General features: G+C 43.4%; 1 protein-coding gene across 6 annotated transcripts in view; it reads left to right on the top strand.

Annotated features, from left to right (window-relative positions):
* KDM1B (lysine demethylase 1B) overlaps nucleotides 1–23,253 on the top strand; it is a 43,670-nt gene that overhangs the window by 10,168 nt on the left and 10,249 nt on the right. For all 6 annotated transcript variants that reach the window (XM_002697549.7, XM_005223821.5, XM_005223820.5 and 3 more), the window contains 10 exons: nucleotides 4,508–4,546; nucleotides 7,083–7,287; nucleotides 9,948–10,132; nucleotides 13,376–13,552; nucleotides 13,906–13,980; nucleotides 16,150–16,287; nucleotides 17,182–17,353; nucleotides 20,153–20,280; nucleotides 21,407–21,538; nucleotides 22,131–22,205. In XM_002697549.7, coding sequence (XP_002697595.1) covers nucleotides 4,508–4,546; nucleotides 7,083–7,287; nucleotides 9,948–10,132; nucleotides 13,376–13,552; nucleotides 13,906–13,980; nucleotides 16,150–16,287; nucleotides 17,182–17,353; nucleotides 20,153–20,280; nucleotides 21,407–21,538; nucleotides 22,131–22,205 — 1,326 coding nt within the window. The remainder of the gene's footprint in view (nucleotides 1–4,507; nucleotides 4,547–7,082; nucleotides 7,288–9,947; nucleotides 10,133–13,375; nucleotides 13,553–13,905; nucleotides 13,981–16,149; nucleotides 16,288–17,181; nucleotides 17,354–20,152; nucleotides 20,281–21,406; nucleotides 21,539–22,130; nucleotides 22,206–23,253) is intronic.

Below are 23,253 nucleotides of genomic sequence, written 5' to 3'. Positions count from 1 at the left end.
CACATTTTTTTTAAAGCCCTGGAAACAAGTATCTAAACTACTTTTTAAAGGTTAAAGAAGTATAGCTCAGAGTGATCATAGCCTCTAAGCATGATATATCTTTTAAATCCCCTCTGCCCAGGAAATCCTCCCTTGAGACCCTCTAGCTCCATTCTGATTGATTACCATCTATTAGCCTCAACTTTTGAAATATTTATTTAAATGGTGTTTATTGACTCAGAGGCCCTTTGGTTTTCAGCTTGGTCTTCTGTCAAGGACAAAGTCTGGAAAGGTTTATTTGTAAAACAACATTAAAAAGAATGGTAGCAAACAACACACACTGTTTGGCGCTCACTGTTTGTTATTTAATATATCTTGAAGATGCTTCTGTCTCAGTGCATAGAGATCTCTTTCCCTGGAAAGACTGTGTAATACATAGTCCACTGAATGGATAGATCATGATGAATTCGGCGTGATCGAAGGGCATTTAGGTGACATCTAAATGTTTATTGTCAGTGACTGCGCTGTAGTGAATAGCTTGGTGCCTGTGCAAGTTTTATTTATGTATTTTTGTTTTTGGCTGGCCTGGGTCTTCCTTGCTGTGCACAGGCTTTCTGTAGTTGCGGCGAGTGGGGGCTACTCTTCATTGCAGTGCGAGGGCCTCGCGCTGCCGTGGCTTCTCTTGTTGCAGACACAGGCTTAGGCTAACGGGCTCCAGCCTGCGGGCTTAGTGGTTGTGGCTCGTGAGCTCTAGAATTCTGACTCAGTAGCCGTGGCGTCCGGGCTTAGCTGCTCTGAGACGTATGGGATCATCCCAGCTCAGGGATGGAACCTGTGTCCCCTGCATTGGCAGGCAGATTCTTATATTCTGTGCCACCAGGGAAGTCCTATCAAGCTGTTTTAATTTGAAATAATTCTTAGACCCACAAGAGGATTTATAATTTGTGTGTAAGGGATAAAGAATGAAGTTGAACACTCACCGTGTCCCCACCCCCAATTTTAGAAACAGAGCGTGACCAATGCCTCTGTAACTCCCTGGGTGCCCCTCAGTGGTTATCTTCCTCTGCCTCTCCTGCAAGAGCAAGCAGTATTTCCAATTTCGTATTTATTATTCCTCTGCTTTTTGTTTTTGAGTTGATACATATGTATGAAACCCTAAATAACATGTGAAGTTTTGCATATTTTATGTCGGTTGGAAGTTGTACCCTGTTGTTTGCGTTCTTCTGCAGCTTTCTTCTTTTCCTTAACACTGAGGTTTTTTGGTTGCCTCCATGTTGATGCCTACAGCTCTGAGTCATTAATTGTCCCTGCTGTGTAATTTTGCATTGTGTGAATCTACCATAGCGTGTCTGTTCTCTTGTTCATAGGCGTGTGAGGGTTGTTTCTAGTGTGGGGCTGTCATGTTCTTTCATGTCTCTCCTAGTGCTGTGCTGGGCTGTGCTCAGTCACTCAGTCGTATCCAACTCTTTGTGACCCCATGGACGGTAGCCCACCAGGCTCCTCTGTCCATGGAATTTTCCATCAAGAATATTGGAGTGGGTTGCCATTTCCTGTTCCAGTTTTCCTAGTGCACACGTGCAGAGTTTCTCTGGAATATATTCCAAGGGCTAGATTTCCCAGACCATATGGTATGCCAGTCTTCAGTTTATTTAGGTAACTTTTTAAATTGAAATATACAAACAGAAAGTGCACAAGTCAAAATGCCATAGCTCAGTGAATTTTCAGAGTCCACATTTAGCCAGGTCCCAGTAAAGAAAGCTGAGTGCCAAAGGATTGATACTTCTGAACTGTGGTGTTGGAGAAGACTCTTGAGAGTTCCTTGGACAGCAAGGAAATCAAACCAGTCAATCTGAGAAGAATCAACCCTGAATATTCATTGCAAGGACTGATGCTTCCAATACTTTGGCCACCTGATGTGAAGAACTGACTCACTGGAAAAGACCCTGATGCTGGGAAAGATTGAAGGCAGGAGGAGAAGGGGATGACAGAGGATGAGATGGTTGGATGGCATCACCAACTCGATGGACATGAGTTTGAGCAAGCTCCAGGAGTTGGTGATGGACAGGGAAGCCTGGCGTGCTGCAGTCCATGGGGTCACAAAGAGTCGGATACAACTGAGCAACTGAACTGAATTGAACAGTTAAGAAATTGACCAGCCTCGAAGAAGCACCCTTGCACCACCTTTCACTCAGAGAGTCCATCCCTTTCCCCTGCCCAGAGTAACTACTTACTTCCTCTTCTCCCCCATCCAAATACTAACCAGGCCGACCCTGCTTAGCTTCTGAGATCAGAGAGGACAGGCGCTTTCAGGGTGGTATGGCTATAGGTCCCTACTTACCCTTCCAACTTACAGCACTGTGGATGTTGCTTCCTTTCGAACTTTATGTAAATGGCATAATACAGTATGCATGCTTTTGGGTGTGGCTTCTTTCAACTCACCGTTATGTTTGGAAGGTGCATCATACTGTAATTAATGTGTGTTGCAGTTTCCTCTCGTTGCTGTGCCATTGTTTGACTGTAGTACAGTTTGTTTCTGCCTTCTACTCTTGATGGACTTCTGGCTTGTGCTTAGCTTTTCTCTCTTACAAACTATGCTTCTTCAGGAATTTTCTAATCCTTTTCTTGGTGCACGTGGACGAGCGTCTCTCTAGAAAATACAGGCATGCCTTGTTCTATTGCACTTCGCTTTTTTGCCCTTTACAGATATGCATTTTTACAAATTGAAGCTTTGTGACAACTCTGCATTGTCAGATGATGGTTAGCATTTTTAGCAATAAAGTATTTTTATTTTATGTATTTATTTATTTTTGGCGGTGCTGAATCCTCATTTTGGCACAAGGACTCTGGGGCACTTGGATTCTGTAGTTTTAGCACACTGGCTTAGTTGCCCCAAGGCATGTGGGATCTTCCCTGACCAGTGATCAAACCCCCGTCCCCTGCACTGGCAGGCGGATTCTTAACCACTGGACCATCATGGCAGTCCCTGAGGTATTTTTTAATTAAAGTATGTGCAGGTTTCTTTTTTTAAGCTATTGCACACTTAATAGACTATCAGTTCAGTTCAGTCGCTCAGTCGTGTCCGACTCTTTGCGACCCCATGAATCGCAGCACGCCAGGCCTCCCTGTCCATCACCAACTCCCGGAGTTCACTCAGACTCACGTCCATCCAGTCAGTGATGCCATCCAGCCATCTCATCCTCTGTCGTCCCCTTCTCCTCCTGCCCCCAATCCCTCCCAGCATCAGAGTCTTTTCCAATGAGTCAACTCTTTGCATGAGGTGGCCAAAGTACTGGAGTTTCAGCTTCAGCATCATTCCCTCCAAAGAAATCCCAGGGCTGATCTCCTTCAGAATGGACTGGTTGGATCTCCTTGCAGTCCAAGGGACTCTCAAGAGTCTTCTCCAACACCACAGTTCAAAAACATCAATTCTTCGGTGCTCAGCCGTCTTCACAGTCCAACTCTCACATCCATACATGACCACAGGAAAAACCATAGCCTTGACTAGACGGACCTTTGTTGGCAAAGTAATGTCTCTGCTTTTGAATATGCTATCTAGGTTGGTCATAACTTTCCTTCCAAGGAGTAAGCGTCTTTTCAGTGTAAACATAACTTTTATATGCACTGGGAAACCAAAAAATTCTTTTGAGTCACTTTTATTGTGACGCTTGCTTTATTGCAATGGTTGGTCTCAAACTGAGCCCACAATGTCTCTGAGATGTCTATATAGCAAGACTAGAACTGTTGGGCATAATGCAGTCATATCTGCAGGGCTTGATTCCAGGACCCTGCAGGTATCAAAATCTGAAGATGCTGAAGTCCTTTGTATAACATGGCATCGTATTGCATATAACCTACACACATCCTCTCATATACTTTAGTTCATCTTTAGGTTACTTTTAATACTTCATATAATGTAAATTCTATATAAATAGTTGCTGGTGCATGGAAAAATCAGATTTTACTTTTTGGAACTTTCTGCAATGTTTTTGGGTATTTTTTAATCCAAGACTGACTGAATTTGTGGATGTGGAACCGATCGCAGTATGTACATCTTCAGTTATACAAGATAATGCCAAATTATCACACATTTAAAGGTTTCATATTTTGTCAGATTCTTCTCCAGAATTATTACACATTGTTGTAGGTTGCCACCGAGGACATTGTTGCAAGAGGAGCTGTCTTCCTCGCACCCTCACTCATGTGGGTGTTTTATCACACTTTCTCTTTTCCAGTCTAATTGATGAAAAGAGATATCTTATTAAAGGTAAACTGACACTTAGGACTGTATTTTAGGGACTTCCCAGGAGGTCCAGTGGTTAAGACTTCACCTTCAGTGCAGGGGGTATACATTCGAGCGCTGGTCAGGGATCTAACATCCCACATGCCTTGGGGCCAAAAAACCCAGAAGCAATAGGATAACACATTCAATAAAGACTTTAAAAATGGTCCACATCAAGGCTCTTTAAAAAAAAAAAAAGACTGTATTTTATAATTAAACCTGATTAATATTTTTTGTCTTGTTTTGCAGCCTGAGACCTCAGACCATTGTTCCCTCCCAGAGGATCTAGTGAGTATTTCTGCATGTTTCAGATTAGCCAGCGTTACACTTTCAGCGATAAGTACGATAAGTGAAACACAGTAACAGTGTTATGAGTGTCTTTATTTGGTTGCTGATCAAAGGCTTTTTAATCTCCCGTGATAACTATGTGATGAAAATGCTAGCAGGAATGGTGTTGTGAGTGATCCTCACCCAACTTGAAAAAAAAAAACACACTCAAATTTTATCGCTTTATGTTTAAAGGAAATAAAAAGGCAGAAACTGACACTGTGCCTTCCTACAAGGATCAGACTTGTTATACTTGTTTTCCAAGGGGGACTTTATGACCTTCTCGCCACTTGAATCGTTCCAGGAAACGAACAAGAGGCCCATGATTTGATGGTCTTGGCCTAGATTCAGCTGTGAGAGGGTTCTCGTGTTATTCTGACCTCATTGTAACTGCTTTGTCCCGTCTCTGCCCAGATGTGGAAGGGGCAGCAGCTGGCAAAGCCTGGCCACGTGTCGCTTGTCTTAGGAAACTTTGCTCCCTGAGCTGACTGATTTTGCCACATAAGCCAGATCCTATGGCTATTTCAGAAGATGATTTTTTTTTTAATTATGGGTTTCTGAGTTATTCTGCATGACAGTGATTCAGGATTGTTAGTTTGTAGTTTTTCTAGATGTGAAACTCAGGGAATGTGATTGATGTTAAGGCAGAGGGCGAAATGACACGTGGCAGGTCTGTTCTGTTACATAAAGGGCTGCATGAGACACACATATTAAAAAGAATAAATAAATAGCTTACACACACATATACCCGCATTAAAAAAAAAATAGCTGTACCCTCAAGCATTTCTACAGTAAAGCAGTGGCCCAAATAATTTCTGGATTCAGGGTAAACGAGATGACATTATAGAAAGAAAGGAAAAAATGACTTTAAATACAGTTTAAAAAATTACTTTATGAATATCTCCCCTACTATTCAGACCATTGTGCTCTCAAGGAATCTGAACTTTAGGACAGGGGCCATGTTCTTGGGATATAAGAACCTTAAAAAGTTCCGAAGAGTTGTCCCTGGATGTTCATATGCCAGTTACTTATTTTTGTCTTCAGTTGAGAAAGAGTCTGGGGCAGGTTTATGAAATGGAACTTTCCTTCTTTTTGGTCCAGCCCAGGCTGGTCAAGGGTAGCCAAAACTAAAACAAGCCTTGAGGACAAAGATTGCAAACTGAAAAGCCATCAGGGGCCAGGCAAGTAAAATGAACGTGTGAGGGACTTACCTGGTGGTCCAGTGATTAAGACTTTGCCTTCCAGTGCAGGAGGTGGGGTTTCGATTCCTGGTCGGGGAGCTGAGATCTCACATGCCTCATGGCCGAAAAAAACAAAAGGTGTATAACAGAAGCAATATTGTAGCAGATTTAATAAGTTAAAAAAAAAGGTCTGCATCAAAAAAAGAAAAAAAACTGGGTGAAGCAGCTGGGAATAATTTATGAGGGATGTTGGGGCTTGTAGTAAGCTGAGAAAATGCTTGCCTGAGATTTGGACTCTGAAGGGCAAATAATGCATTTTTAATTGACAAACCACAGCTTGATGGCAGGTGGCATTTGCTTGGAGACTGGAGAACTAACATCAGAGGGTTCCTGAGCCCAGGATTCTCCTCTATTAGATTCCTAGAATTCCTGGAGCATACATTCAAGATCATGTTTAGCGAAGTCTGCCTAGTATAGGATTTCGGCAGTGTTGCTTAAGAAGCAGGTAAATTTTATTTTTATCACAGCCGTCATCACCAGGCTGCTTTGATCGAACGACTCCATATGTTAACTCAAAATCTTGAATATGATCACATATTTTAAGACCAAAAATAGTTTCTTCAGTCTACATGGAGCATCTGATTTTGCTGATTGTCATGTACTTTTCCCTCTGAAAAAAATTTCTAGTAACCTCTGGCAAAAAGCAGTAATATTTGACTGCTACTTCAGAGAATTTTTTTTTTGCTGAATTTTGCAGTTTCCATTATCTTTGAATCCTAAAAGGGGGAAGGACCAGGTGATAAATGATTCCTGAACAGAAGGAAGTTCCTCGTGTCAGACTTAAACAAACCTAGGCTTCCAGGAGAGTCAGTGGAGGCACCATTAAGACTTACCTGGTGTTGGGACATCCCCGGTGGTCCAGTGGCTGAGGCTCTGTACTCCCAACGCAGGGGGCACGCTTTTGATTCCTGGTCAAGGCACTAGGGTCCCTCATGCCACAGGACGCAGCCAGAAAAAAAAAAAAAAAAAAGACTTAACTGGTGTTGGCGTTTTTTGCTGGGGGAAAGAGAGACCTTTTGCTGAGATCTGAAGGAACTTGGCCTAAGAAACCTTCTCTCCAGGTCTCCTCAGGGGTCTTGGTTTCTGAATCTGCCCGTGTAGGACTCTGGCCTAGGCCTGAGGAGTGAAGGCAAAGGAGAAGGGTTGGGGATGAATGGGGATGAGTGACATGGCAAGAACCCTCTGTCCTTGGTGGGCTCTGCAAGTCCATTTCTTGTCCGCCATCGTCCCTCTCTGTCTTGCTCTCCCCCTTGCAGAGAGTGTCAGAAGTGCCCAACCACTGGTGGTACTCCATGCTCATCTTACCTCCTTTGCTGAAAGACAGCGTGGCCGCACCCCTGCTCTCGGCCTACTACCCAGACTGTGTGGGCATGAGTCCGTCCTGCACCAGCACGCACCGCGTGACCAGCGACGCCAGCCCCGGGAAGCTGGAGCACCCCAAGGCGGTCCCCTCTGTGCTGGGTGAGAGCTGGGCCTGGCCCTCCCTGCCTTCCCTCCCCTACCTTGCCCTGGAAATGTGTGGGTGAGCAGAATGGAAAAGATGGTTTCTTTGTTTGGTTGTTTTAAATGTGTTCACTTAGTACAAAGCACCTCATTATTTCATGAATCTGGTTTTACTGTGGATCACTTGTATTATTTATATACATTTGTTCATTTTTCCCTTAATCATTGGGAAGGCCTGTAACACTTGTCTAGGAATCGTACCTACGGAGTTTAATGAGCATTTCTTCGAAAGTTGGATAGCTGCGTAATTTGATGATCGTGCCTACTCTGACACGCCGGAAGAAAGTTTTGACTCAAGCCACTCTTCTTTTTTCTCTTTGAGTCATTCTGCTTCTAATTATGCCATTGGTAATTGTAGTCAAATGACCCACTCTTGAAAAAACTTCAGGTCAAGGCAAGCAGACTGATGACTGTTTACTTTCAGGGGATTTACAAAATTCTCCATCAGAATTCTCTGTGTACAAGCGAGAATTCTAGATCGCCTCCTGCACACTGCTGCTGCTGCTGCTGCTAAGTCACTTCAGTCGTGTCCGACTCTGTGTGACCCCATAGACGGCAGCCCGCCAGACTCCCCCGTCCCTGGGATTCTCCAGGCAAGAACACTGGAGTGGATTGCCATTTCCTTCTCCAATGCAGGAAAGGGAAAAGTGAAAGTGAAGTCGCTCAGTCGTGTCCGACCCTCAGCGACCCCATGGACCGCAGCCTTCCAGGCTCCTCCGTCCATGGGATTTTCCGGGCAGGAGTACTGGAGGGGGTGCCATTCCACACTAACAGACTTCATCTTTGGTGCAAGTAGATTTTGACATTGTGGGCTTTTACTTTAACTAGTAGCACTGGACCCTCTAAAAATGTGGATGTGGTCAAAATCACAACTGAAGTGATAAATCCCAGTGTTACCGCAGGTGTAATGAAACAGGCCCTAAGACGCTAATTAGTCGGTATGTACACATATGAAGGGCAGTTTGGCAGTGTGAATCAAAAACCTTATAATAGATCCTCTTTGGATGTAGGAATTTATCCTAAATTATCAAAGATTATCAAAAGTAAGTCCGAAGATGTGTGGCGTTGTTTATAGTAGTAAAATAATTGGATAAAATCAAATGCCCAGAAATAGGGGAGTAGATAATAAATAAGATAGCATTGTATGCCCATGGAAGTCATATTTAATGACATGGGACAGTGTTCTTGAAAAGCAGGTAAGAAAAACAGCCTTTTCAGTGCATTTTTTGGGCTTTTTTTCTTTCTTTCCTAGAAACAGAACGTAGGTTAGACTGAGTTTAACACCACTCAAGGATTATCAGGGGTTAGTCTTCTAATTCGGAGAAGGCAATGGCACCCCATTCCAGCACTCTTGCCTGAAAAATCCCATGGACAGAGGAGCCTGGTGGGCTGCAGTCCATTGGGTCGCAAAGAGTCGGACACGACTGAGCGACTTCCCTTTCACTTTTCACTTTTCACTTTCCTGCACTGGAGAAGGAAATGGCAACCCACTCCAGTGTTCTTGCCTGGAGAATTCCAGGATGGGGGAGCCTGGTGGGCTGCTGTCTATGGTCACAGAGTCGGTGTGATTGAAGCTACTTAGCAGCAGCAGCAGCAGCAGCAGTCTTCTAATTAAAAAAACTCCAGTAATAGTTTCTTTTAAGATATATTTCCATGGGGATTTGGCATTCGGTTGGGTTTGGAATTTCAGGTTTGCAAAGTGAAGTTGTTGTTCAGTTGCTAAGTCATGTCCAACTCTTTGCAACCCTGTGGCCTGTAGCACACCAGGCTTCCCTGTCGTTCACTATCTCCTAGACCTTGCTAAATCTCATGTCCATTGAGTCAATAATGCCTTCTGACCATCTTATCCTCTGTTGCCCCCTTCTCCTCCTGCCTTCAATCTTTCCCAGCATCAGGGTCTTTTCCAGTGAGTCGGCTCTTCATATCAGGTGGCCAATGTATTGGCGCTTCAGTTTCAGCATCAGTCCTTCCAATGAATATTCAGGGTTGATTTCCTTTAGGATTGATTGGTTGGATCTCCTTGCAGTCCAAGGGAACTCTCAAGAGTCTTCTCTAACATCACAGATTGCAAGATGAAGACATTCTGGAAATCTGTTGAGAAACAATGTGAATATGTAACACTCAAACATGATTAAGATGGCAGATTTTATAGCACATGTTTTTAACAAAAATTTAAAAAAAAATTTCTGTGCCACAGAAATTGAATTTGTGAAGAAAGAATGGGGAAATATTTTTTAATTTCCCCCTAGCAGGTCTAATTGGACAGAGGAAGTGGAGGCATTTACGTAGGACAGACCAGGAAGCTTGTCTAGGCCCTTCTTTCTGGTTTGGTTTTGTTTCTGCTCTTCAGCTTACCCTGGGTTTCCCTGGTGGCCCAGACAGTAAAGAATCTGCCTGCAATGAGGAGACCCAGGTTCGATCCCTGGGTCGGGAAGATCCCTTGGAGAACGAAATGGCAACCCACTTCAGTATTCATGCCTGGAGAATCCGATGGACCGAGGAACCTGGCGGGCGATAGTCCATGGGGTCGCTAAGAGTCGTACACCACTGAGTGACTAACGCTTACCCAGATTTGGAATTTACAGCCTGGGAGATTTACTCCTTTGCTTCTCCCTCAGTTCCAGGCATGAACCGGTACTTCCAGCCTTTCTACCAACCCAACGAGTGCGGCAAAGCCTTGTGTGTGAGGCCAGATGTGATGGAGCTGGATGAGCTGTACGAGTTCCCGGAGTATTCGAGGGACCCCACCATGTACCTGGCTCTGAGGAATCTCGTCCTCGCCCTGTGGTTCACTAACTGCAAGGTGAGTGGGGGGCAGGTTGGCCAGCAGCACGTGGACACAGACTTCTCTTAGAGGGGTGGCTTGATCTTTAGATCTGTGTGTCTCCACCACACGTTTGGGTGGGGGCTGTCCTGTGCACTGTAGGGAGTTTAGGCAGCATCCCTGGCCTGTACCCACTAGATGCCATAGCAACCACCATCCCCCCCAACCCGGTGTGATAGCCAAAAATGTCTCCAGATATTGCCAAACGGGGCAAAGTCTCACCACCTGAAAACCACTGCGTTAGACCACGTGTCACCAGAATTCTCGACTCTAGTGAGTGAGTGTACAGTGCAAAGTTGGGTCAAGGAGTTCCGATGACAATGCCGGGAGAAAAAAGAATAAAACATTAAAGATTGAATCATAAATCCCCCGGAGGACAGGAATTCTTCCTCAGTTTGTTATGCTCAAGCATCTGAAACCAGTGATTGGTGCTTTCCTGGGACTGAATGAATGTTAGGGGCTTCAAACAGCACTTACCTTGAAAGGGATGAAGGTAAATTGGGGGATGGACCGGGTGGGGGGACTATAATTTTTTTTAAGCAAAGTCTTCCCTGACCCTCATATTTTTCCAATTTATTAATTTCTTCTGCAATTATTTGAGTGACTGCTGAATGTAGAACATTTTGCCAGACTGCCAGTCTTGGTTAAAGAAAGATACTCTGGGTCTGCCCTGGTATTTCATTGAATTAGACCCCAGCCCTAGATGATTTGATTAAGTTACAGCTGTAAATGCAGTTGATATGAATTACACCCAGGTAAGTGGGCTGCGCATTTCCTCTCCAGCAGCCTTAAAGTAGGTATTAAACTAAGTAGCAAACATTTGCTGAACTAAACAAAACTGTGGTCAGAATTTTCCTGTAAATAAGCTGTGAAGGAAGATGCACTTTTCAGAAACAGCCTTGGGTTCATTTTTCTTGACATTCCTTTTTAGTTGACTTTGAAATTGGACTTACACTGTGAAAGACTCTGATTTAAAAAGTCCTCCACTTACCATTGTGGATCTATTTTAATTTGTAATAAGATCATAACATGTATCTATTTAATACTCTAGTGGGAAAACTCAAATATGGTTGCTTTTAAGGAGTCAGAAAAACAAAGAGTCAGACTAAATATTTATTTTTTAAGTCATGAATACAAACACATTTTTTAATCTTCTGCAGCAATCCAAGCCAATGTTGTACATGTTATTTCTTTCGTATTTTGAGCCTGTAGTCATCTTCCTGTGTTTGATCAGGTTCTCTTGGAGCTGGGGGTTGGGGACAAGTAGAAGAAAGGCCAGAGTGGGCACCTCCCTGCTGCGCCCCATGGCCCAAACCTGTTCTGACTTCACGACCCTGCGAGGAGGCCACCTTATTCTTGAATCTTTGAGATGAACCAACCCTTACCAAAGCTTCTGGAGTAAACAAAGTCAGGGTCTTTTTTTTTGTTTTTTTTGTTTTTTCCTGAAAAGTTCCTAAGTCCGTTCCTCCTACATCTTATCAGTGATGCTGCTAAGTCACTTCAGTCGTGTCCGACTCTGTGCGACCGCATAGACAGCAGCCCACCAGGCTCCCCTGTCCCTGGGATTCTCCAGGCAAGAACACTGGAGTGGGTTGCCATTTCCTTCTCCAATGTATGAAAGTGAAAAGTGAAAGTGAAGTCACTCAGTCGGGTCTGACTCTTTGCAACCCCACGGATTGCAGCCCACCAGGCTCCTCCGCCCATGGGATTTTCCAGGCAAGAGTACTGGAGTGGGGTGCCATTGCCTTCTCCTATCAGTGATGAGAACACAGCCTTTTCAGATCCCAGGGCCAGCAGCAGCCTGGGTTTCTATAACGGCCTTTGTTGTGTGATTTTTTGAGTCAGGAATATATCTGTGGTGTGCTCTGCACCCACACTCCCCATATCGGTCATTCTCTGCAAGGGGAAACATAGGTGATAAAACAGAGATTGCCATGTGCCTCTTGTTCCTTTCTTTCTTCCTTCACCAGGCAGACCTCCCTTTGGTCTTACTATGACTTAGTGATAAATGGTAGATTCCAGTTACCCTGGGAGGTTTTTTTTTTTTTGGTAGCTCAGATGGTAAAGAATCTGCCTGCAGTTTAGGAGACCAGGGTTCGATCCCTGGGTTGGGAAGATCCCCTGGAGAAGAGAGTGGCAATCCACTCCAGTATTCTTGCCTGGAGAATTCCATGGACAGAGGAGCCTGGTGGGCTACAGTTCATGGGGTCACAAAGAGTCGGACACAACTGAGCACTAACACACCATACAAAACGTGCACGTTGACATTTATCATTTTTACCATTTTAATCATTGTAAAATGTACAATTCAGTGGCATTAAGTACATACACAGTGTTGTATAACCATCAGTTCTGTGCAGTTCCAGAACTTTTTCATTAAGAGGAAACCCCACACCCATTAAACAGTGACTCCCCACTCCTTTCTTCCCCCAGCTTCTGGCAACCCTAGCCTACTTTCTGGGCCTCCCTGGTAGCTCAGCTGGTAAAGAATCTGCCTGTGATGCAGGAGACCCTGGTTCAATTTCTAAGTCAGGAAGTTCCCCTGGAGAAGGGATAAGCTACCCACTCCAGTGTTCTTGGGCTTCCCTGATAGCTCAGATGGTTGAGTGCGTGTGCAATGTGGGAGACCTGGGTTCGATCCCTGGGTTGGGAAGATCCCCTGGAGGAGGGCATGGAAACCTACTCTAGTACTCTTGCCTGGAGAATCCCATGGACACAGGAGCCTGGCAGGCTACAGTCCATGGGGTCGCACAGAGTTGGACATGACTGAGTGACTAAGCACAGCACTGCCTACTTCCTGTCTCTATAAAATCTGCCTATTCTGGGTGCTTCACATAAATGGAATCCTATAACATGTGGCTTTTGTAACCAGCTTCTTTACTCAGCATGACATTTTCAAGGTTCTTCCCTGTTGTAGCGTACGTCAGTACTCTGTCTCTTTTTATGACCAAATCATATTCCGTGTATGGGTAGACCACCTTTTGCTTTATACCGTCACCCACTGATGGACGCTTGGATCGTTCCCACCTTTTGGCACTTCGAATACTGCTGCCGTGCATTGAGCTCTTTCATACATAGGAATAGAATTCATGCATTGAGCTCTTTCATACATAGGAATAGAATTGTTGTGTCATATGGTCATCCTGTGTTTTCCCTTTTTGAGGAACCAAGACTTGTTTTCGGTTAGTTAGTTTAACAATCTGGTTTTATTTCCAAACACAGGAAGCTCTTACTCCTCAGAAATGTATTCCTCACATCATCGTCCGGGGTCTCGTGCGCATTCGATGCGTTCAGGAGGTGGAGAGGATACTTTATTTTATGACAAGGAAAGGTCTCATCAACACAGGAGTTCTCAGCGTTGGCCCTGACCAGCATCTTCTGCCTAAAGATTACCACAATGTAGGTGACCGTAACCCTAGCAGTGCTGCTACCGACGGTCATGATACGTGATCGTACGTTAATAATACAAGTAAAACTCACATTATCGTTGTAAAAGCTTTAGCGAGACTTTTGTAGATTATGCGTTTCTTCAGGGAAAAGAATATAAACCGCTGTTCCCCTCGACGGTAGAAAAGAGGAAGGGGTGGATGGCTTAGGACAAGTACTGATGTGTTCTTTAGGGAAATAACTTTCTACAAACGGGACAGCAAAGAAATGCAGATGAACTAACGTTGCTTGGCAGTTGGCTCCTTCTAGTACATTTTTTTCATTGCTCTAATTGGATTTTTGTTTCTTTTTTTCTTTTCGTAAAGAAATCAGTCATCATTATTGGGGCTGGTCCAGCCGGATTAGCAGCTGCTAGGCAACTGCATAACTTTGGAATTAAGGTAAGACTTGGGGGACATGGAGGCGAAAACAGATGGTTAACTGCTCCTTTGGTCCAAATTTTCTAAGACTTGGAAACTAGTTCCTGATTTTAGCAAAGAATGCTGCATATATTATATGGTCCACGGGGTCGCAAGAATCGGACATGACTTAGCAACTAAACTACCATATTTGGAGTAGCCTTCTACCCCAAGGAAAGATACTCTTTTTTTAATTTTCATATCAAAATGCATTTTATTAATTTTAGAAATCCTTTATTTTGTGTGTGTGTTGGTTTCTGCCATACAATGATGAGTATCAGCCATAATTATGCATATATATTCCCTCCCTCTTGACCTCTGTTCCCCCCCATCCCTAGGTCATCACAACAAACCTAACTGGGCTCCTTGTGTTAAATAGCAGCTTCCCACTAGCTAGCTATATTATTTCTTTTTATCTAGTGTGTTGCCTTATTCTACTTGTTAAAAATTAGCCGAAATAGAGTCGATTACAAAAAAATTGTGCAATTCAGTGTCTAATTTCCATTAGATTCATTCAAGTCTCCCAGATTTCTGGGACTTCCTAGGTCTGACTCATTTCTCCATTTTTTAAAAACTTGTTTTGCAAGGACTTTGGTTTTCCATTAAACCAAACGTGAAAATCAATTTGGTAGAATTGAATTAGTCTTTCGCTGTGCTCTGTGTGGCTAAAAGAATCAACATTTTTCACAGCATCTTCTGTGCTGGCGGAGTTTCAGAAATGAGAAAGTTTTCAGTGGTTATGCCTCAGAGGTTTTCCTTTTGGTGGAATGCAAGATCTACATCTTGGATTCTATATATACTACTGACAAAAACGGGAGAATCTGAGTTGAGTTTATAGGAAGTGTGTTTGCATTTCAAAATATTGTCTAAGAGGTATTAAGCAGTGAGGTATTTTAATTGGCCATATGTATATTTCAGCAATAGATATTAGGACCAAGGTTTCTTGTTTTTTGCTTGGGAAATTCACATTATGTTACAGGGAAAGTTATTCCTGAAAAAAACTGTATGTATACATATATATTTATATATATAACTGAATCACTTTATGGTACACCAGAAGCATTGTAAGTCAACTATATCTCGATTAAAAAAAAAGTTATTTCTAGCCAAAGTCAGGGGGGGATTTTAGCATTCAGCCTTCCTCTTATAAATGAAAAAAGAAACTAGATGGATGGTTCTGGGTTCATCTGAAGTCAGAAAGAAGGTGGAGAGTCACGAGTTGTAGCCTTTCTAGTTGGAGGAAATGAGTTTAGGTCCGAGGAAGAAGAATATTCAAGAGACCTCTATTGTTCTCCCCTTTCTCTGGGGAAACACCCCTCCTGGTTAGGAAATAGATTCCTCTGAGTAACCTCAGAGATGCTTAGCTCGGGGAGCCTCCTGGAGCCATCAGAAGGAGTGCTCCTAGGGCTCCAGAAGCGAAAGGACTGAAGAGGCTTCCCATTTTCAGCTTCTGCAACCAAGGGCAGGGTCACTGTCTGAGGCACAGGGCTATCCACCTGAGAGCAGCTCCCCTGCCTCCAGCATCAGAAGTTTGGAAGAGATAAAGTAGTCTGGCTGTGGGACCAGTCTGTGCTGGCCAAGCCCACGGGGTCGTGCTTAGAATCACATGTGATTTTTTTTCGTCTGTTTTGCAAATACATTCATTTGTGTCATAGATTCCACATATAAGTGATGTCATATGGTATTTGTCTTTCTCTTTCTGACTTACTTCACTTAGTATGATCATCTCTAGGTCCATCCATGCTGGTGCGAATGGCATTATTTTGTTCTTTTTTTGCGGCTGAATAGTATTCCAGTGTGTGTGTGTGTGTGTGTGTGTGTGTGTACATATACACACACCGCATCTTCTTTTTCCATTCATCTGTCGATGGCCACTTGGGCTGTTTCCACATCTTGGCTATTGTGAATGGTGCTGCTGTGGACATGGGGATGCGTGTATCTTTTTGAATTATAATTTTGTCCAGAGAGACGCCCAGGAATGGAATTGCTGGATCCTTGACACACTGCCCTCTTTCTAAAGTCGTTGTTCTAATAATATGGTAATATATTACCTAGATGCAAAACTCGACTTACTGTGTCACTTTACCTTTGTACTGCATTTGGGATGACTGTTCCATCTTCTTCAGCTTCTCCGATCATCTGTCTTTTTAGGTGACTGTCCTGGAGGCCAAAGACAGAATCGGAGGCCGAGTATGGGATGATAAGTCTTTCACAGGCGTCACGGTGGGACGAGGAGCCCAGATTGTCAACGGCTGTGTTAACAACCCAGTAGCACTCATGTGTGAACAAGTGAGTTTCTTTAAGATTTGTACTGTAGATGAACAAAAGATGGTCTCAGTTTGCTTGTGTGCAGTATTAATATGCCTCTAGATAACATGTAATAAATGCAGAATGATTTGTTGCCCCTCATTCCCTCTGAAAAGTAAATAAGAACAAGTACAATCTTCCTTTCTCTGAAGGTGGAACTGGAAAACTTAATCCCCCCTCCCTCCCCCGCCCCAGTCTGTAATTATATTTGTGTGTTAATTTGCAGGCCACTTAATTAGCTTATTGCTGTAGGGTTGCCAGATTAAGCAAACAAAAATACAGAATGCCAATTTAAATTTGACTTTCAGATAAACACCAATAATTTTTTTGATATAAGTATGTCCCAGTATCACATGGAATGTTTTGCATGCACTATTTGGGACCTATTTATACTTAAAAAAAAAAAAAGTATTCATTGTTTATCTGAGAATTAACTGGGCTTCCTGTCTCTTGTTGGGCAACCCTACCTGATTTCTTTGAAGACCAAGGCTTTTTGTGAACTATTGACTGACGGTCAGTTCAGCCTCAACTTCTATGAGTGTCTGTGCGTTTGTGTGCTCTTTCCCGTGAGATCCCACAGAGGAGAGAGGGTGTCAGAGCAGGGAGGGGCAGTGCGCAGCACTAGCGTCTGAAGCATGGATAAATCTTGGTGGAGGGCATGGCCCGGAAGCAGTTGTTGGCGCCCCCCCCCCATTCTCCAGTGCCATGCTGGTTTTTCACTGCCTTCCTTTGTGGTCATGACCTGATCAACCTGTATTTTTGAGAGATCCTGACTGACCCTTTGCTCCCCGAGAGCTCTGTCTGATTGCAGCTTAGAACCTGTACCTATTTTTTCCAGGGAAAACTTTTCACCTTCTTATTCTTATTATTTTGAAGCTTGGCATCAGCATGCATAAGTTTGGAGAAAGATGTGACTTAATTCAGGAAGGTGGAAGAATAACTGACCCCACTATTGACAAGCGCATGGATTTTCATTTTAATGCTCTCTTGGATGTGGTCTCTGAGTGGAGGAAGGATAAGACTCAGCTCCAAGATGTCCCTTTAGGAGGTATGGGGAGAATGGTGTTCTGATTGTTCCATCTGAGTCTCATTCTAACCTAAGCTTGATCAGCGGTAGCATCATTCATCCACAAGCCTGGGTGGACCCAATGAGAATAGTCCTTTGGAGCATCCCTTTTGGACTGGCCATTCCACAAAGGGGAGCTAAACTGCTTCAGGGACCTTTAGATGTGTGTGTGTGCATGCGTGCACACATACAGCTTACTTCACACAATAGCCAATGTTTAAAAAAAAATCACATAAATGTTTAATTTTCAATTTCCCAGAAGAGCTTGCTTTTAAGAAAGCATGTGATAAGCTCTATGTGAATAACTAGCCACCATATAACGACTTTTCTAGATAAGAGTTTCAATGTGCCAGGATTTCTTTTCCTTTTTCAGACAGGTTAAGATTTTTTTTATATATATATTTTGTTTAAGAATGCAAGACTCTGTATTATAATTTAAGAATTTTAATCCAGAACTTTCAGGCTTTGGTACCAAATGGACCATATTCACCACAACCCCCTAGAAAACCTAACAGTAACAGCTCATTTCCCTGAGGGGGCCAGCTGAGATCTTACTATATTGCTGCTTAAATTGATATTTATTTAACCTATGATTTCATGACCTGAATGTATTCATTTGTAATTCTCGGGAGCATACTGGACTCTTACATTGTGAGCATTTTAACTCAACTGTCAGGGTGTTAACTGGCTTCAGCTTTGTGTTTCTGTGTGAGGGTTCTGGCATACGCTCCATCTCTGTTCCGGGTAAATTTCTCAGCAGGGATTGTCTGTCTCTTCTTTTAATCCTCTTGTCCCACCCCACCCGCCATGACCTCAATACTTCACCTCTGAGACCCACCCACTTTCTAACCGCCCTTAGTAAAAGTGTTGACAGACAAATCATAACAGAACATTTTTAGAAACGTCCTGGGGTTGACTGGGATCATTTAGCCAAATGTGGTAGTGTCCAGACCAAGTGGCAAGTTGTTGAATTTTCTGGAAGACAGCGACTAGGCAGACTCGCAGGATGTTCTCAGAATTTGGTTAGTGTTTGTGTGATAGTTGCTGGGTGGCGTTCTCTTTACGATTCTTTCAGGGTCATCATCTACAGAAATTAACAATGTTATTTTGGCTTTACTTAAAACAAGTTATTACGGAAGGGCCAACAATATTTACTCTATAAGTAGTTGTTTTATCATAGTGATATATTTTTTTGAAAAGCTTTAGTAATAATGCCCCCATCTCTACATGAGGTTACATTAGAGCCTGCCTAGTGGTATCTCAGCTGTCTGAGCTCTCACCTTATTAGACTTAGCTCAAAAGACAAAAGTATAAGTAGTTAGAAGCTAGAGTGAATTTCACAAAGCAGATGGACTAACGCTTTAAAATGTTATTTACGTAGAAATCACATTAAGGCTTCTCTCAGCCTGCTTCTACTTTAATTTTATGTACTATTTTAGCAATCTTGGTGCTTCCCACACCTTTACAAAACCTAAAGGAAAACAAAAACTGCATGGCGGGAGACAAGGATGGGATTGGTATGAGAAGGTACTGAAACTGGAAAAAACCCAGAGGTCTAGGAACAAGATCGTAGCACAAAGATGCCGTGGACGTCTCCATACAGCAGTCTAGCGTGAGAATGGAACATATTCTGGAGAAGGGAATGGCAACCCACTCCAGTATTCTTGCTGCCACCCCCTGCCAAAAAAAAAAAGTGGTTCAAAGAATGGAACATGTTAATGAGAACTTTCAGTTGTCGAAAAAAAAGTTAACTGGTACGAAGTTCTGTTTCTAGTCAAGCATGTGCAGAATACCTTATAGAAGCTTTGAGTCTGCCGTGTCTCCACTGGATGGTTGTCATCACTGGGAACATTATAAAGAAGTCATTTTTGCTGAGATATTTGTCAGGCACAAGCCTTTTCCCCCTCCACCTCCCCTCAAAAGGAATCTAAGACAATCATCGGAATGATAACACAAGGATGTGTATATGTAGTTGAAAGTTCTAGTTGAATGGGATAGATAAGTGCTGGGGGTTGATAAGCAAGGGAGCGATTCCTGAGGCTGGTAGTGACCAGGTGATGCTGGTCTATAAAGGATGGATGGGACCGGGGTGCGGGGGGAGGGCATTCCAGAGGAGAAGCATGGTAGTAGCAGATGTTGCAGGGTTGGCATTTACCAGGAAAAGATTGAGTGAGTGGGCAGGTGGGGTTTGCTGTCTTTGGAAAGGCTAAAAATGTGCTCACTCTGTCTGGCTGTGGGTTTTGGAATTTATTACATAGGCAATGGAGAACCGGTAATTAAAGGTGTTGAGCTAGAGAGTTGCCTTTGTGAAAGTCCATGGTGGAATATTTGGAATGTTTGCAAGAGATGATAGCCAGTCATCAGTCTGTGATAGATCTTTTGGTCGAGGTGAGCTGTTATAAGAACTTGACTTTAAGGTGGTGCAGTAGGAGCGGAAAGGGAATGGGAGTTCTCTCTCTGTATTTATATATACGGAGGTTACTTTTCCTTTATCTCAAGCAAAAGAAAAAATTGGTTCTCCACTAAGCAGAAGTGAAACAGGGTTGAAGACATAGGGCCCTCATAGCTTCGTGCCCCATTAAGATATGCTTTTCCCTCCTGAGAGAAACCAACCTTGTCAAGACATTTACCCTTTCCCCCGGGACTACCTGGGAAAGATCTTCCAAAGTTTGGGGCCTTGCGGGTTGAAGGAGGTGGAGTGCAAAGGATAAGGAATTGGACCATAATGTCCAAACTGTTTTTTTTTTTTTTTTTTTCTGCTTTGCTCCATTCCCATTGCAGAAAAGATAGAGGAGATCTACAAAGCTTTTATCAAAGAGTCTGGAATCCAGTTCAGTGAGCTGGAGGAGCAGGTGCTTCAGTTCCATCTCAGCAACCTGGAATATGCCTGTGGCAGCAACCTCCATCAGGTGGGCTTGGAACATGCTTGTTTCTCTGTGTGCATGTTTACATATCGAAATGTTGAGCCCGCGATGGTCTGGATAACGGGGATCAATGGGTCTGCCGCTTAAAAGTCCCAGAACCACAGCTTTAGAGTATACAAATCCCATGGTGGTTTTGAAACAAATTCTTTAAAGCAGGAGAACCTTTAAAGAAGCATTATTTCTGCAAATAATGACTGTGAAGATGCTCACGCTATAAACCTGAACACAGGCAGGCTGTTGTGCTGAGGGGCAGGGGTCACAGGCTTGTGTCTGTCCACTGTCCTCTTCAGGGGGCCCTCAAGGCGTGCCTGTGCAACCGGGAGCTGAAAACACTGCTCTTAAGAAGCCAGAATAGAGCATCTTTGCACTTAGGATCTGTTTGTCTAGCTAAAATAAATTTAAAATTGCCTAGGTCAGGAAGATCCCCTAGAGAAGGAAATGGCTACCCACTCCAGTGTTCTTGTGTGGAGAATTACATAGAGCCTGGCGTTGCAAAGAGTTGGACACAACTGAACAACTAACTTTCACTTTTCCATTCATGTCACCAACTCTGATCATATGACTTGGATATGCTGCACGTTGAATCACGGTTCTGTTGCTGATCCCCAACTTAATTATCCTCTTTGGTAGGGGTGGGCGAGGGACAACAACTGATGTTTGCATTCAGTGATTCTTTGCAATTGGAATAACACTTTTCCAAAATCATGCTGCATTTCAGCTTCTATGGAATTTCCATGTCGAAGACATCTAGGTGGCATATTTCTATATGGAGTTGACCAGATGTGGGTTTCCTCTCATGGAATTCTCCCTTTCCAGTGTTGTTGATGTATAATACATCTTTTTGTCAGGGAGTGGGACCCATGGCCAAATCATATGTACCTTTTGTTCTAAAATAAGCTTTCCTGTGCATTACTGAGAAATTTCCTTCCCCTGGCAGCAGTATCCACCTGGCTCCGGCTGCTCGTCCATCACCCCCGCTCCCTTCCTGTTTCACCCTCTGTCCTCCTGCCTGGGATGGCTTTCCCCACCCTGGGTTCCTCTTCTCGTGCCTTAGGTGCAGGCCACAGGTTTTCCACCATCTTGTTTTCCAACCTCTCCTGGTGTTTCCCAGGTGTCTGCTCGCTCCTGGGACCACAATGAATTCTTCGCCCAGTTCGCCGGTGACCACACCCTCCTCACTCCCGGATACTCCGTCATCTTAGAAAAACTGGCTGAGGGACTGGACATCCGGCTCAGGTCTCCCGTGAGTGTCCACAGCGGTGGGTGGCTCAGGTTTGGTGGCGTTTGGCGCATGTGGAGTTTGGGATTTGTAGATTACATGGCAGACAGGCGCCTGCTTTGATGTCCAGCCAGTCTCTGCAGGTACTTTTGATACTGTGATCAGTTGCATTATCCTTGTCGGTTAGGTCACTGCTGTTGTTGGAAACAATAGTGACTGAGATGCACTGTTATTAATAATCAAGCGTTCGGGTTGCTCACCACCTCCCTGATCCAGCATGGTTCTTTTCACACTTAAATTTTCCCTTCAGATATACATTTCTATGAAATCATATTGTACATGGTTATAACTATAGAGGCAATTACATATATATGTCTGTATTTCACCTTACACGATGTTATAAAGATTTTTCCATATTCTGACATAATGTTTATAAATTTTAATGACTGAGTGAGAGTTCCCTGAAGGAAGTGATAACTGTTTAGTTCTTCGAATGCCAGGAAGTGGTTCCCCATAGCCTTGGAAATGTAAACTCCCATCATCAAAGAATTGGAGAGGACCCCGGATCGTGTGGTTCCATCCCTCATTGTTTTCCATGATTGCTTTTCTTGAGCAGGTACAGAGTATTGACTATTCTGGAGATGAAGTGCAAGTTACCACTACCAGTGGAGCAGTGTGTACAGCACAGAAGGTAAGCGCTGTGCGAGCACTGCGTGCTGCCAGGGGCCTGGGAGTGAGGGAGACCAGGCTTTTCCACCCAGCAGTTTGCCTCTAGCCATCTCCCTGGAACCTTATTTGACCTCTGCAGAATTCTGTATCTCCTCTAGTTGTGTGTGGATGTACACATCAGATTTAATTCTTTGACCAGCATATAGATTCATGGCAGATGGAATTCTGGGTACTGCTGCATTAGTTCTGAGAGTTGAACAAGGAAAGAAATTCTTTGGCCAAATAAGTTTGTAAAGTATGATATATGAGTCTATGTTTCAGGTTAAATAAGAGCATTTTAAAGGCTCTGAGAAGTCCTGCATTTTAGCAACCTCTTTTCCTTTGTGTAATTCAGTGGTTTCTAAGTGGGTGGTGTCTTTGTTTTTGTACCACAGAACCTTTTTTCAGGTCGAGAACACTCTGTGTTTTTGTCTTGAAACTGGCAGAAGTACTTTTATGTCATTTGAATTTTTTGTAAACAGCTTTAGTAGATGGTCTGTGAAAGGTGCTGTAATGTAATAAATGAAATCACATTGAGATTTCTGTAGTGTTGGAAAACAAAGTATTGGGGGTGGAGGGGGCTTAATAAACCCCATCGATTTATTTAATTATGTCTGAAGTGTTTACCAAAAAGTGTAACTGATGAACTACCACTAGTTCCTAGATTAGCTGTGTTTTATGCTTTTTCAGTTAACTAAAAATATTTCATTTGCATGTCAAATGGGAAAGACATAGTGTATAATTCTAGGGGGGATGGATAATTCTTCATATTGTTCCTGCCATTAACTAGCTAGGTAGTGAGTATTGGTCATATAGACTTTGGACTAGCAGTAGTTCTCAGCCCTGGCTGCACTTCTGAATCACCTATGGTGCTGGTTTAGTCACTAAGTCATGTCTGACTCTTTGCGACCCCATGGACTGTAACCCACAAGGCTCCTCTGTCCATGGGATTTTCCAGGCAAGAATACTGGAATGGGTTGTCATTTCCTTCTCTGGGTAGAATCTCCTGGGAGGTGCTTAACAGAAAGGTT

Source organism: Bos taurus, chromosome 23 (genome assembly GCF_002263795.3).
Source record: "Bos taurus isolate L1 Dominette 01449 registration number 42190680 breed Hereford chromosome 23, ARS-UCD2.0, whole genome shotgun sequence".
NCBI lineage: Eukaryota > Metazoa > Chordata > Mammalia > Artiodactyla > Bovidae > Bos > Bos taurus.
This window is presented reverse-complemented; position numbering and strand designations above follow the sequence as displayed.